Source organism: Petaurus breviceps, unplaced genomic scaffold, assembly GCF_028583685.1.
Source record: "Petaurus breviceps papuanus isolate PSGF00001 unplaced genomic scaffold, PetGlider_PUasm1.0 90638, whole genome shotgun sequence".
Taxonomy (NCBI): Eukaryota; Metazoa; Chordata; class Mammalia; order Diprotodontia; family Petauridae; genus Petaurus; species Petaurus breviceps.
In genome coordinates this window covers 8,453,902-8,470,313 of record NW_027187295.1, presented here as the reverse complement: position 1 = coordinate 8,470,313, position 16,412 = coordinate 8,453,902, and the positions used below count along the sequence as shown (strand labels likewise).

At 35.6% G+C, this 16,412-nt stretch overlaps 1 protein-coding gene across 1 annotated transcript in view; it reads left to right on the top strand.

Moving 5' to 3' along the window:
* Positions 1 to 16,412, top strand: part of COL5A2 (collagen type V alpha 2 chain) — a gene marked incomplete at its 5' end in the record, with an annotated part of 198,113 nt that overhangs the window by 98,750 nt on the left and 82,951 nt on the right. The window contains 5 exons of the mRNA XM_069064559.1: positions 3,400 to 3,627; positions 5,557 to 5,570; positions 7,870 to 7,902; positions 8,747 to 8,779; positions 10,937 to 10,990. Of these exons, the coding sequence (XP_068920660.1) occupies positions 3,400 to 3,627; positions 5,557 to 5,570; positions 7,870 to 7,902; positions 8,747 to 8,779; positions 10,937 to 10,990 (362 nt within the window). The remainder of the gene's footprint in view (positions 1 to 3,399; positions 3,628 to 5,556; positions 5,571 to 7,869; positions 7,903 to 8,746; positions 8,780 to 10,936; positions 10,991 to 16,412) is intronic.

Genomic DNA, 16,412 nt, shown 5'->3' with positions numbered 1-16,412 from the left:
AGAGAGAGAGACAGAGAGAGAGACAGAGAGAGAGACAGAGAGAGAGAGAGAGAGAGAGAGAGAGAGAGAGAGAGAGAGAGAGAGAGAGAGAGAGAGAGAGAGAGAGAGAGAGAGAGAGAGAGAGAGAGAGAGAGAGAGAGAGAGAGAGAGAAAGAGACAGAGAGACAGAGAGAGACAGAGAGAGACAGAGAGACAGAGAGACAGAGAGACAGAGAGAGAGAGAGAGAGAAAGACAGAGACAGAGAGACATGGAGAGAAAATAGTCATTTTTTCTCAGAGGACCCAGAAGTAATGGCAGACACTTCTCTTTGGGTTTTGGCAGTTAGGCTGTCTCCCACCCTTTGACCCTTGATTATATTTAATTTAACACTTATTTGTAATTATCTTGAATTATTCTTTCTTTTCCCCTCCTTCACTCTTTCTGAGAGCTTCAAGTGTGCAGGTCTTAAGATCCTCAATACACTGCAAATCCTTTTAAGGGAGGGACTATAGGAAATATTTTTCTCTAGTTACTTTTCTCGAATAGAACCTAGTATTGTGCTAAACTTGATAGCACTTGCTGAACTATATTGAATACCGTACATTACATTGTTAGATCTGTGGATCCAGAACAAAACTCAGGCTAATTGAAAATACACTACAGGCTGTCCCAAAAGTCTTGGTACACTGTATGTACCAAGACTTTTGGGACAACCTATATTATAGTACAATTTGTGTAAATGTTGTGAAATCTTGTTCAAGGCATGAAGCTTGACATTTGCAAATATTCAGAAATGGCTCAGAAAGCCATGGAATACGATGAGGAAGACCATCATGAAGAAGCTTTTGTTTTGTCAGCTACACCAAAGAGTTCATGGGAAGGTATAATATAAAAATATTATATTATATTATATTTATATAGCAAACCTCCCCAAAGGTGACGCATGGCAGAAGAATTTGCTATGGAATTATACAGACCCAGGCTTTGAGTGATTTCTAGTTTTTTAAAAGTCCAGTCTTTATTTGGGATTCAACCTGGGGTGTTCTGGAGCCAACTCGTACTGTCTCAGGAGAACCAGTGGTCAAATATTGAGTGTGAGCATATACACCTCAGAAAATGGCAAACACCACAAAGTAAGGCTTTATTTATTGTTTCGTTGATTGTTTAGACAAAGTGATGGAGAAAATATAAATGATGGAAATTAAGGGGGGGCAGGCTAGTTAAACATTTGCCAACACTCTTCTGGATGAAATGAAATTATTGTTGGAAATTCTGTTGGAAGCTCTATGTATCAAAGGTAGTTTGTGACTTGGGCCCCTATGCAGGTAAAAAAGCCTATATAATAATTAATTATATAATAATAACAGTAGTTATTGCTGATATAGTGTTTTAAGGTTTGAAAAATGCTTTACATTTATCATCTCATTTGATCTATTTGATTTGGTATTTCATTGGTAATGCTTGGAACAAACTAGGCATACTGCTGAAGGGAGATAAAGGTTCTTTGATGAAGAAGAGAATCAACTTATTATTCTCCATCTGAAAAGCAGAAACAGCAATGATGGTGCCACAGCCAGGAAGCATTTTTCCATATGTTAAACATCTGCGAAGAATGGCTACACATTTTAGATAGAAAATTACATAATATACCTAAGAGAGTGGAGAGAGAAACACCACTGTATAGTTTAAGAAAGTAGATTTCAGTATCATAGTGGAAAAATGCACTATGGTTTTTCTAATGGTTTTACTTCCCACTGAAACAATTTTCTTGAGCTTTCATTTAAAGGCATATGTAAGTCACATTATATAACAAACTCACCTAAGCAAACACATATTTTTTTCCCTTTTAGATTTTTTTTTAGCAATCCACAAGATCTGTTTGTAAAAACTAGCCATTGACTATTTTTTCATATGTATGTACTATTTTTAAGTTTGTGCCTATGAAGAAAATGTAAAATCTAATGCCAGTGTATCATTTTTTTCATCATGAAATTTTTAAAAATTGTGTATATTTTATATTAAAATTAAGGAAAATATTTAGCAGAGATCATATAGCAATTTATTATGTTGTTTTGGACTTAATTTTCCTTCATGAAAATCTGATTTTGTAGTAAAGAAGATGAAATCAAGTAGAAAGAATGAGTCCTTTTTCTCATTAGGATTTAAAAGAAAACCTGGTTTCAGAGGGTTTGCAGGAGGTCTTCATCACAACTCAGGATTAGATTCAGTTCTTCCTGATTGTATGTTTCAAAGTCTTCTTCCTACGTATCTCTGATGTGGAGGGACCTGTGGGATTTTGAAAACTCTGCCACTAGAGTGCCAGCCTTGACAAGTCCCACCTATCTAAAAATGCTTCCAGTATCCTTGGGTAACCAATTCCTTTATTTGAGGACCATCCCAGATGATGTTATCTAGGCTTCCTTGTTAGAAGGTTGGTCATCAGGTGGTGATTGTTGGTCACAGTAACTCATCAAACTTTCTATTATATTATAGAGAAAACTTTATTCTTCTTTGGTAGAGGACATGCCCATATGGGAAAAATCATGAATTCTTGAAGTATTTGTCTGCCTAGAAATATGTTTGGGCAGCTAGGTGGCACATTGGTTAAAGTGCTTGGCCTGAAATCAGGAAGATTCATCTTCCGGAATTCAAATCTGACCTCAGACGCTTACTAGCTGTGTGACCTTGGGCAAGTCACTTAAACCTGTTTGTTCAGTTTCTCATCTGTAAAATGATGTGGAGAAGGAAATGGCAGATTACTCCATTATCTTTGCCAAGAAAACCCCAAATGTGATCATGAAGAATCAGACATGACTGAAATGACTCAACAACAACAACAACAAAAACTCTTTGGCTATATCATCAGCATTATATTTTTCCCTATATTATTTTATCTATTGCACTAGTCACCATGACGTTTTCGGAGTCACAGTTTGTAGTCTAGAGAAAGTCACCGTGAGAGGACAGAAAGCTTATGTTACTTCCCTTGAGATCATCCACACTGGCACTTTTTTGGGCTGTCATTTCACATTAAGTTTTAGAACTATTTGCTGGCTTTCTTCCCTGAATTGTTCTCTCCACCTTAAAATGGCTTTATGTCCTTTAAAATTTGCTTCAAAATTTCTGTCTTTCTTGAAGTCCATCTTTTTTTTTATCATTCTTATTCTCTCCCCTCAGGACTTAGGTACCTTTTTGTTTTTACTCCTAATATACATATTTTTATTGATATTTTCTGTCTTTTAAAAACCACCTTCATTTCCTATTTTCCTAGTCCTATTTCTTTCATTCTTTCTTTAAGAAAAAACATATCATGTGGTGCGTGGTTGGAGAATGCTACTGACTGATTGATGTTCCTTGTAATTATCTCTGGATTTGGAAACTTCAAAGTATCAATAACATTCCTATTTTTTTTTTCCTAGATGGATATGATGCAGAAGTACCCTGCAAACAGAATGGGCATATGTACTTGAACAGGGATATTTGGAAACCAGCCCCTTGTCAGATCTGTGTCTGTGATAATGGAGCCATTCTCTGTGACCAGATCCAGTGCCAGGAAGTGTTAGATTGTGCAGATCCAATTACGCCATCTGGAGAGTGCTGTCCTGTCTGTCCAAGTACAACCGGTGGTGGCAATAATCCCAGTTTTGGTAAGAATGCTGGAAATTTGCTATTTTACCCAGAGGGTTGATTAGCACAGTGTCATTAGAAGTTAACACAGACTCAGTTCATTAGCTTTGGACTTTGGACTTCATTCTATTCCCTTTGAAGAAGGAGGGAAGGGAATGGTAGTAGACCAAGACTGCTGAGAATTCTACCAAGAACTTACATGGGAAAATTGAGCCAATTTTTAAGAGGAAGTACAACCCTGATGCTCTATTCCACTCAAGAAGTAATTACTTGCTGCCATAGTTGTGATGGAATCATTTGTAGCATTGCAACTATAGAGGTTCCTTAGGAAGTCTATTAGTGATATGGAATGGGCCCAATTAGCTTTCTGTAGCAAATTGACTTATTTGCCTACTATGCCATCTCTTGCCCCATCTCTAGGACATGAATGATAGAGGAACTATTTTTTTTTGCATAAATATTATTTAAGTCCCATATATTGCATTAAGCAATACTCCAAACAGGGCGGCCAGGTAGCACAGCGAGTAAGAGCACTGGCTCCACTGTCGGGATGACTTGTGGATCGAATCTGGGCTCAGACACTTAGCACCCACCCAGAAACACCTGGCCATGTAACCTTGAGCAAGTTACTTAACCCCGATTGCTTAAAAAAAATACTCCAAACTCTTAAGATATTCAGATAATTGTAGAAGTGAGGAAAATATATTACTTGAGGTGGGATGGGAGTAGATTTAAAAGCAGAAATGTGTTACATGGGGGTGTCTAGGTGGCTCAGTGAAAAGAGTGCCAGCCCTGAAGTCAGGAGGACCTGAGTTCAAATCTGGCCTCAGACACTTAACACAAAAACTAGCTGTGTGACCTTAGGCAAGTCACTTAACCCCAATTGCCCTACCTTCCCCCCTCCAAAAAAAGCAAAAAAAAAAAGTTAAAAAAGATATGTTGTACATGAAAATGCCTGTGTACGTTAGAAAAAAACCCTTATGTAATGTATGTCAGGTACTGAGCATTTGATAATTTAGAGACAAATGGGGATCTGAGAATAAGGTGGGTACACATGCTTGTGTTTTTAATGTAGTCTTTGTAATAGAATGAGATTAAAAGTGTGAGGTGTAGAATTTAGAAATAAAAAAATCCCCCCAGAAAGTTTGAAATATTTGACGAGTTGGTATGTGGGAAGTTGATTAAACTTATTCTGCTTGGTCTCAGAGGGCAGAGTCAAGTACAATTGGTGGAAGTTATAAGGTCTTAGAATTCAGCTTAATATAAAGAACTTTCTAATATTTTAAGAAACTGAACAGTGTTTCAGTATTGATTTTCCATCATAGACCAAGCAGAGTCTATATGACTACTTATTAGAGAGATTGGAAAAAGGATTTAGTAGGAAGGCTCAGGTAGGAAGGAGATTAGAAAAAATAGATGAATCCTAAAGTCATCTTTGGCTCTAAATCTCTGATAACATCTAATGTTAAGACTACATGATTCTGTGAAAAGTATTTCAAATAGTGAAAGATCTTATAAATTGGCAATAATAAATTTATGCAAACTTTATTAAGCTTTTGACAAAAGAGGAAATTCTAAACATATGTACATTAATTATTAATGAATATTTCAAATTCTTTTATTTTTAATTCCATAACTTTAGTGAAGGCCACATAATTATTATTTGATGATTAGCTTAATAACACTGGGTGTTCTAAAAGTATTAATACTTTATGTTATTCTGAAACTTTTACCTAGTCACAAACATGTTTAGTAATTCATGTTTTTGATGATAAAGTCTTGATTTTATTGAATTTTTATCCATAAGCTTAAGCTGTTGTATAGTTGACACACATTTAAGAAAAATATTTGGGAGTATGGGATTTGTAAGTACTTAGCTAGAATTTCCAATAATAATGATGATAATGATGATGATGATGATGATGGTATCTGTGCTTTTCTTTTTGTAGGTAGAGGAAGAAAGGTAAGTTCATGTTTCTTTGCATTCATCCTACTCTGTACCCATGCTTCCCTAACGGTTTTTTTTATGAAGTACTATTCAAATACAAGTTCTTAGAATTGTTATAATTCTTTTTCTTCTTCTTTTTTAGTTACTGCCCCATCCAGCCAGATAGAATTAAATTCATGTAACTTCACATGTTTAATTGAGTACCTTTGACGTACTTAGCACAGGGTTAGGTTGTTGCTGTGGGAGACTGATAAAATGTACATGATTATTTTCTTTAAACTAAAAATAAAAAAAATCACCTGTGTTTTCACCTTTCTTAGGAAAGGAAAACATCATTTGAATAAATCACCAAATAATAGTAATTAATGAAGCAGATTTTGTTGAGTTGATACAGCCTATCTGGTGTTGGTACTTGAAATTAATTTGTATTCTAACCAGAATTTGTCATGGAAACTCAAACCCTGATCCTATTTTCAAGTGGAAGGAAGAGAAACCTACCATGAGATTTACCTCTAGTTCTCCAAATACCTCAATCTACCAGTATAGAACCGAGTCAAATTTATAAAAATAAGAGTCATTCCCCAATTGATAAATTGTCAAAGGATATAACAGGCAGTTTTCAGAAGAAATCAAAGCTATCTATAGATATATGAAAATGTTCTAAATCATTATTGACTAGGGAAATGCAAGTTAAAACAGCTCTGAGGTACTGCCTCATACCTATAAGAAATGACAAATGCTGGAGGGGATGAGGGAAAAATAGGTACATGAATGAACTGCTGGTGGAGTAGTGAACTGGTCCAACAATTCTGGAGAATAATTTGGAACTTTGCCCAAAGGGCCATAAAACCTTGTATATAAAACTGTATAGACTCAGCACTCCACCACCTAGCTGCCCATAAATGATGATCAACTGTGGAAGACTTGGCTTCTCTGGTCAATACAGTAATTCATGACAATTCCAAAAGACCAGTGATGAAAAAGAGCGAATTGATTAATTCTGAGTTCAAATTGAAGCGTAATTTTCTCACTTTCTTAATTTTTCTTTCTTTGTCCCTAATCCATTCTCCCTTATTAAACCTTGTCCCTTTTGTGGAACCATGCTAAAAAAATCATCAGACATTCTAATTATATTTGCTACTGAATCTGAATCAGTACCATTTGCAGATTTTATGAGTATATTCTCTGTTCCTTTATTTAGTTTGTCATTACAGATACTGACCAGAACAGATCCAGAATTGGTGTATTTACTCCTCTCCCCTTCCACATTCCCTCCACTCTCCTTCTGCCTTTTCTCCTTTATAGACCCCTTTCTCTTATGCAGAAACCACAATCCTGCCTTGTTTGCCACTCTTTAACCATAGCAATATAGTTTTGATTTTATATACCCAGCCTGTCTATGAGAATAAATTGTTTAAATACAATGATTTACTGTAAGCAACATCATATATATCTATCATATCTACCATTAAAGAAAATTGAATTAGTTTGGCATGACTTAATCTTCAAAAACCCATGTTATTCCCTCCCCTACCCCAATACCTGTTATGCTATTAGAGTTTGTTACTAATTGATTGATGGCTTGTTCTAGCTTCATCTCAGGTACTGAGGTTAAATTCACTAATCTGAAGTGCCTTCCATTTTCCTTTTTAAAAGATGCCACATCATTTTCCCCTATTCAGTCCTTAGAAACTTTTAATTATATCTATATTTCTGTAGATATAGATAGATATAGATATATTGTTAATGACCTCAGCACTTTAGCAACATCTGTCATTTTCTTAAGTAGCCTGAGCAAATTTAATCAAATATTAATGATTAAATTGCCAGTTTTTCTGAATTTTTTAAATCTTTAGCCATATTTTCTCTATTGTAATATGGTTTTCCATGCCTTTCATTGAACTGTAGATGTCTTTATTTGATCTTAAGCTTCTCAAGGGAAGGGACTATGTTATTTTTATCTTTGCATCCCTAGCATTTAGGACAGTGTCTTATGCATAAGAGTCACTTAATAGTTGTTGAATTAAATGAATTGCCTTTTGTTCCTGTTAAAGTAAACTACTATATATTCATCTTTGTAAAGATAGATGTTAAAGAAGAAATTGAAAGACTTTGCCTCTTAATTAATTCTTTCTTACTGGCTGCCCATTGATGTTTGCAGGAGGAGTGAAAATGTCCAGCTAGCTACACATAAAATGCTATAACTCTTTTATAACTCAATTTCCTTGTGGGATTTTCTCATTTTAGGTATTATATAGTAGTAAAAACACCATTTGGTAAGACTGCTCATTAATGATAATTTTCTTCCCTAAAGGGACAAAAAGGAGAGCCTGGATTAGTACCAGTTGTAAGTATTTATCCTTTTCTCTTATCTAATTGTTTATAGAATTAAACATTTCTTTTTTGATAGAAAATTATGTGAAAATTAATTCTTGAGTTGAGAAATACCGATCCAACTCCATGTATGCAGTTCAAAAACTTGAACATCACAGTTTTGGAGTTTGGTAATGATAGAACTTGAATTTAAAACAGCAAGTTCTTGACTTTTTATTCAAATTTACCAAAGGACAAAAACATGGCATTTGAAAAATCAATTTTACTCCATAGCTGTGTGGTGAAGGTTGAGTGGTCCCATGCCTGTAGGAATGATGCTTTAATGATAACTCCCCCATCCAGAGAGAAAAGTGAAAAAAGTGTTCTATTAATTCAAATAAGCAGAAGTGAAAATATCAGTGATGCTAATGAAATTCTCATAGAATATATTTAGATTTATAGGTAATTGAAAATCTGATGGCATTTTCCTCTGATGGAAAAAGAGCGACTTGTTCATGACACATGAAATAGGGAGGATTAATTAGACATTTACTGCTCAGGTGCTCTTTCTAATATTTAAAGACATTAAATGAGCAAATGAGTTCTTGTCATTGTCTAGAGACGTTGATATAATGCTTATGGTTAGTCATGAAGTGCTAGAGGTTTTTATAGTATTTCATATTAGGCTAATTTTTGAATTCATGTTTATTTTTTGATCGTTGATGTGGTTTAGACAAAGATAATAGAATGATTCAAATTTTTTCTTAGATCAGAGTCTATTAAGAAGGTGGCTAGTCTAGCTCATATTCATTTTCTCAAATGGATATTACTTTTATTCTTGTCTTTCATTGATGATTTTATTTGTTTTATTTGTTTAGGTAACTGGAATTCGAGGTCGCCCAGGACCAGCAGTAAGTACTTTAGTTATTTTATATATTTGAGGATATTGTGACTGAAAAATATTATATTCAGGAGAATATGGTAAAATCCACTGACTGAATATTATATTCAGTAGAATATGGTAAAATCCAAAGCATTAGATTGGATGCAAAGTATCCATAATTTAAAGCAGAAACAAAAACAAAAATAAAGTCCAAAACTTAGTTGGCCTGATTATTTCACAAAAAGTATTTTTGAGAAGGAATTTCATTGAGAATAAATATAATAAAGGATAATTTTATAATAATTCATACCTTGAACCAAGCTGTGTCAGTTACAATTCATTTACACATACTAGGGATAGCAGGATGAAAATGTTATTTCAAAGTAAAATTATAATATCTCCTTGCAATTTCTGTATTTAAAGTGCATTTGCAAATATAGTAAATGTTATAGTAAACTTATTTTTTAAAAGATTCTTACATTATTTGACACAATGGACATGCCTGATCCTTTGTCAATAATCCTGTTCTGGTAGAGGAGTTGCAATGTATGATTAGAGGACAAAATTTTAAAACACAGTATTGTTTTCTGGTGTTTCTCATTGAGATTACTGATTGGTTGATGATCTGTAGCAGCTTTAGGGAACAAAGGAATCTAAGAATAGGGCATTTTTAGTTAAGCATGGCAAGATTGTTCTGAATTTAGCTTTAGATCATCAGCTGTGTCCCGTAGGTGCCAAGATTTAAAACATGCATACCACACCACACCAAAACAAATCATGACGGAGAAACCAAGTAAACCAGCTTTAGCAAATTATGAATGTAACATGTCCTAATCCATGCATTCTAAAACCTCTGTTTCAACTAGTACTGGATTTTGAATTTAATGAGTTCACGATCCAGTTTATTGTGAAACTTTTGCTCTCCTCAAGTGGTTCCAAACTTCAATTGAAGTGTATATTTTGCAGAAAAAGGTAAAAATGGAAAAAGAATTTTTTTTCAAAAATAAAAATTTCCACGAGTTTTGTTACTTTCTATAAATGTCATATACCTACCCTGTTTAGGAGAAACTGAAAACTTTTTATGTTTATTAAAAATATTTTGAACACCCTCCACTAAAATCCTTTTCTGGAATCTCATTCTGGCATGGAGTGCTCTTGGGTTCTCAATGAATGTGGTAGCTGAGCATAAATTTGGGATGGTCCTTCTTGAGTGTATAGGTTCCTTGGTTTAATGTCTGTCCCTGAGGAGCAGCCTAAGTATGCTTGCAAATGCTCATCAACAGGTAGCTTCATTTGGCAGTGGGAGTTTGGAGGAGAAATTAATGCAATTATCCATTAAGCTATTAGCTAGAGGGAATATCCACATGAATGAAGTCATGAATCCTGAACTGCTTTTGAACAGGAAACTATAGCTATTATAATCTGTGGATAATGAAGTGGGTATTGCATCCACAAGTAAGAGATAAAATGTGATGAGCAACTTAAAGAAATTTCGAAGATCCGTAAGCCATCATTTGGCTAAATACTTTTGTCAATTTCCAATTATTTTCTTTGGGAAATTGAATGACTCTGCTTTGGTGTGTGTTAGAGAGACAGAAGACAGCAGCTGAGAGTTTGCACTGTTCATTTTCTCTAGTTTTTGAGGTTTAAACCTCAAGTTATATGCTCATTAACAGTTATACAATATTCATCTTAGGGTGTTTTTATTTATTTTATGATTACATACACAGTAACAGAGTGGTCCTGAGAATTTTTTCATTGGCAACAATTCATTTAAATTTTCAGTCCCTCAAACACTTCACCATTTCTCTCCTTTGTAGAAAGTTATTGATCTACATTGATAAAAGGAGTTTCCACACCAAAAATCCCCCCACCCTAATATAACAACAATAGCAATTTTCTTTTGTCAGTTGAAAGTGTCTGCCAGTAATATCATTGTATGAACAGACCATGTTAATAAACTGCGGAAAATATGTTCAAAACATTCTTCAGAAATGATGGGCTACCATCACATACACATAGTTTTATTTTTTATATTTTGAAAATTATCTAAATAAAAAAATGCTTTTTAGTTTTTTCTTTCCTTTTTCTTACATTAAGTGGGGTTTTAATTTTTAGCTTTGTATTGATTTATAAAATGTGTATAGCTTCATAAGATGTGTAATTTTCTTTATGTTGTAATTAGGGACCTCCAGGATCTCAAGGACCAAGAGGAGAACGAGGCCCTAAAGGAAGACCTGTAAGTCATTAAAGACTTTGCCCTCTTAAAAATATCTCTGGGGTGGCTAGGTGGTGCAGTAAATAGAGCACCAGACCATGAGTCAGGAGGACCTGAGTTCAAATGTGGCCTCAAACACCTGACACACTTACTAGCTGTGTGACCTTGGGTAAGTCACTTAACCCCAATTGCCCTGCCTTCTTCCCCCCCCTTCAAAAAAAAAGACAAAAAATAAAAAAGAAATATCCCCATGGCAGGCAAGCCTGCAACATTTTCAATGGTTCTGAGTAAGATATTTGTTTTTAGTCCTCTATCCAATTCCATTAAGTATTTCAAGTTACTCTTTATTTAAAGTGTTGTGCAGGCATGGTTCTGATTAAATTTATTTAGTGATTTTGCATTATGGTCACTGGATGCATGACCTTAGGTAAATCAGTTAGACTCTCAGTCCCTCAAACACCTCACTATTTCTCTCCTTTTTAGAAAGTTACTGATCTACATTGATAAAAGGAGTTTCCACACCAAGAGTTCCCCCATGCTAATGACATCCACAGGTCCAGCCCTCTTTCCTATGCATAAACAGGGCATTTATAAAATATAATCGATCCTTGAGATCTCATTTCAAAATAACAAAGAACATGAGAAGGGGAATTATTAGTACATTGAGCTGCTTTCAGATGTGACAATTCACTAGAAGTGAGTATTGCCAAGATTATGTCATAATATTAGCCCATACGGGTGATATTTCTATTCTATAGGATTAACTGCAAGGTGAAAGCAGAAGAGAAAAAAAGATTAGATTATTTGATTTCTTCAAGTACAGTTATAAACTGAATTTTTTAATTTCCCCAGTAACCCTAATTATTGAGTAGGTCAAAAACTATGATGCTATTAAAGGGAGTTTTTTTTTTCCTTTTTCAAGAGTTCTTGCTATGACAAGAATAAAGCCTTTAGGGTAAAATGCTCCACTCTCTTCTCTTGATTTGAAGCCAGAGAATAAATACAATAAAGATCAAAGAGTTTGTTAACAATTTTCCAAGCTACTATGCAATATCAATCCTCTTGAGTTCTTAGAAAGTTTGATTACTTTTCTTCCTGTTTCTTCACTACAAACAACCAGATTTTTCATGTTCTCATGATATACTCTCTACAGGTTCTGATGAGTGACACCATCATTTATCCATGACTCAGCAGAATGCATTTAAAGTTTCATATCTTCTCTAGGATGTGTCTACATTAGAGAATTGTCTATAACTGTACTGATTTTTTACCCCCAAACATGTGTGAGCTGGGGGAAAATGAGTTAAGGAAAGGAATGAATCATGTGAAGACATTTCCCAGAAGTTAATAAAACTCATTCCATCTCTTATTCTTCCAAAGAATGTTTTACCACAGACACCAGACTGATAATTTTCTAGGTCAATATTTTGGCTCATTATCTACCACTAGCATGGAATCCCTCACTACTATGCATCTCAGCACCCTGAGGGTCCATCTACCTACCCTGCTCCAGAGAACAGTATGATAGATTTATTTGCAGCTACTAAATTAAATCTTGAAAGGTAAATCTCATTGCCGTACATCAGTATCTGGTTTTATCTATCTAGTTTAAGACCTGAAGACTTAGAGATTGAATTTTGTATACAATGTCCAACAAAACTCTGCCCTCCTTTCTTAGCAGGGCCTCTGCTCATCAGTAATGATTCCAGGAAAAAAATCACCTTAAGTACAATTATCTCTTCTTTTTTTCTCCATTTCCCCTATATCAAGACCTTTCCACTCTGTCTCCTCTACCTTCCTCCCTGCCTCCCCTTCACACACACACACACACAAACACACACACACACACACCCCTTCACACACTCCAAATACTCTTATACTATTCCAAGTTTCTGCTATTAATGAGCAATAATGATGTGATAAACCACTTTCCAGTAGGTGATTTAATGTGGTCCTTCTGGAAATATATATACTTTCATTTTATAAAAGGATAGATGGGACAGCCAAATGATTTGCTCAAAGGAATGAACTGATAGTAGTGAAATTTTAGACATAATATCTTAATGAATGAGATATATTTTGTTCAAGGATAGAAATGTAGATGGAAGAAGCATTTATTAAGTGCTTACTATATACTAGGCACTGCTCTAAGTGCTGGGCATATAATCACAATCAAGCAAAAATAGTCCTTCCTTGAAAGTGTTTATATCCTAGTGGGGGAAGATAGTATATAAAAGGAGAGCTAGAAAGATAAAGGGAGGACTTGCTAGGTGTTGTGGTGTAGAGACGGCTGAGAAATAGCATGGTGGCCTGGTTCTAGACAGGAAAAAATGAAAAATCACTCACTAGAGCCTAGCTTCTCAGGGACAGACAGGGTTCAAGTTTCTTGTGGGAGGAAGATAAAGATGATGATGGTGGCTAGCACTTAAGATTTTCAAAGCACTTTTAACCTATTATTCCATTTTCTGTTCACAACAGCCATGCAGAGAATTGTCCCCATTTTATAGATGAGGTAACTGATGCATACAAAAGTTCAGTACATTGTCTGGGGCCATATAGCTAGTCAGTGTCTGAATCAGGATTTGAACTCAGTTCCTCCTCCCTCTAAGTCCTGTGTTCTATATACCATACCATCTAGCCACATGAAAGGAACATGGGCACAGGCAACATGGTGTGAAGATGGGAAGGGAGACCTACCTGGTAGCCCTCAATTTACACCATGTAGATGTCTGCACACTTTGTCCTTGAATGTCTGCCCTTAGTTGTGATGTTCCTAGGAGGATTCACTCACTCGCCAACTAGCTTTGCTTTTGTGAGTGGAAACAAAATGGTCCTATTCCCAGTCTGAGGATAGAGAGTAACAGCAGCATATAGAGCCACAGATGTTCCCATGCAACATTGCTCAATGAAATAGAACAATGGTTCTCAAACTTTGTGGTCTAAGGACTGCTTTATAATCTTAAAAATTATTGAGGGCCACCCAAAGAGCTTTTGTTTATGGGGGTCACCTCTACCAACACCATATTAGAAATGAAGGCATCTTATTTTTATGTAAGTAGTTTTGACCTCCCAGACACCCTGAAAGGGTCACAGAGATTCTCAGTTGTCCCTGGACCACACTTTGAGAACCGCTAGACTATATCTTATATCAGGCTACCCATATTTGTCTGGCCTGTTGTTCTGTCTCCTGATAAAAATGCTTCTCGGTTACTGGTTTTCCCTTAGATGCACATGGACTCTGCTATTATCAGGGACCTGGATGGGTAAGAGTCTGCTTAAGCAGAGTATGCACATGTTCCTTCTAGAGGAGATGGTTTCAACTGATTGGAAAGCATGTGTTTATATGGAGTTGGGTTTCGTGACTGTGGATGTGAGGTCTCAGTTGACTCTCCCAAAATATGTCAACTCCAACAATAACCAGCATCCTCTTGGGGCTCAAGTTTGAGTGGAACTTGCGTTTCCTGGTCATAACACATAAGTTCCTCCACTTTTGTAAGTGAAATGTTAGGATAGGAAAAAGGACTGATTATACCTGTGATTTCAATGGTACAGAGAATTAGGAGGTGAAAAACAACTTCTACCGAAGTGTCAGCACTTTCTCTGCAATTTAGAGTCCAATAGAGATGCCCAGAATACTGAGAGGTAAAGTGATCTGCCCAGGGTCACGTGGCCTATGTGTTGGAGGCAGAACTTGACCCCAAGTTTTGGTTTTAAGGCCAATTTTGTTTAATGCACCATGCAAAATGTTAAAGAAAAAAAGGGAGGGCAGGGAAATTGGAATCTGAGAACTTGGGAAATAGGTGATACCTCATTATGTTAAACAGTGGATTATAGCAAATAGTTGATAGAAGTGAAAAGAGGAAGTAATTGATGAAAGCTGTTTCTGCTCTCCCTCAAGCTTCCACAATCCTACTTTTTGTTCTTTTGTCTTTAAAGATTAGGGAAAGGAAAGGGCAGGGATCAAATATTTATTAATGCCTATCAGGAACTGTGCTAAGTGCTTTACACATATTATTTTATTTGATACTCTCGACAACTCGGTAAGGTAGGTGCTATTATACTCCCCATTTTACAGTTGAGGAAACTGAGGAAGACAGAGGTGAAATGACTTATCCAAGGTCACACAGCTAGTAAGTTTCTGAGTCTGGATTTGAACTCATTTGCGCTTCTAACTCCAGTCTCAGCACTCTTATCCGCTATGCCACCTCTCTGCTGATCTTATGACCCATAATTCTGCTTGTGAAACTGTGAAGTGAACATTAGTCTGCTGTTTAACATAATGCCATATAGTCACCAAACATTCATTAACTACCTGTTATATCCAGTGCAAAAAAAAGAAAGTCATTCCCTGCCCTTGAGGACTTTACAGTCTAATGGGGGAATATGACAAGACAATGCACAAAAGGAAATTGTAAAGAGGGGTCATGGTAGAAAAGTCAATGAAATCCCCAAATAGGCAACCAGGTGGGAAATGAAGAAATGTAGGTGCTGAATCCTCCCTTAAATAGAGCTTTTGGAGTACATGTCCCTGCCTTCTAATTGGAGGGGAAGAGGGTAATGAAGAGATGTGAGTATGAAGACTGACTGGATCTTGCAGGACGATGAGGTTATCCCAATGATGAATTTCTGGGGCATGTGGAGAACTCCTAAAGTCGTCAACCAGATTGGAAAATGCATTTTCCCTCAGACTGCAAAAAGGGAATGTGTGTGTGTGTGTGTGTGTGTGTGTGTGTGTGTCTTTATGTCTATACCTTATGTGTGACAAATTAAGTACTGGACAGAGTCCCAAGTTTCCAAATTCCTTCTTTTTTCCTGTTATACATTATATTTGCCAGCTTTACTTACCACTGTGGCACTGGGGGGAGTCATAACAGTGCTCGTCACTGGTTGATTCTGAAGACCTCCTGTGATTGTTCTCCTTCAAGTAACTTCATCTCCCGGAGACACAATCCCCTTATCTACAAGTTGAGCATATTATGTTATATTATTTCTAAAATTAACATTGAAAATTTTATGATTCAATTTATCAAGAGTCAATTCTAAGTCATTCTATGATTCCTTTTCCCTACATACAACTGAACTAGTATGTCAACTATGGGTGTTTAACTGTTGCCATCTAGTGGCAATCTTAAGATATTCCTTTTATTACTTGGTATTAAATTGTACTAGGGAAACAGATGAATGTGTGTACCTTGTGGCATTGTATTTAATTAAATAGAAATGAAAAATTATTTGTCTACTTTAAGAATATGACTATAAAATTTATAGTTTCTCATCTGCATGTTAGTTGACTTTGGAACTTTTATAAAAATTGATCTTTAGAATCATCCATTATATCTCCAAAGTTTATGAGTTGGGACACTTCATGGATTTATTAAGTAACTTTTTTTGTTTGCTGTTATATATATATATATATATATATATATATATATATATATATATA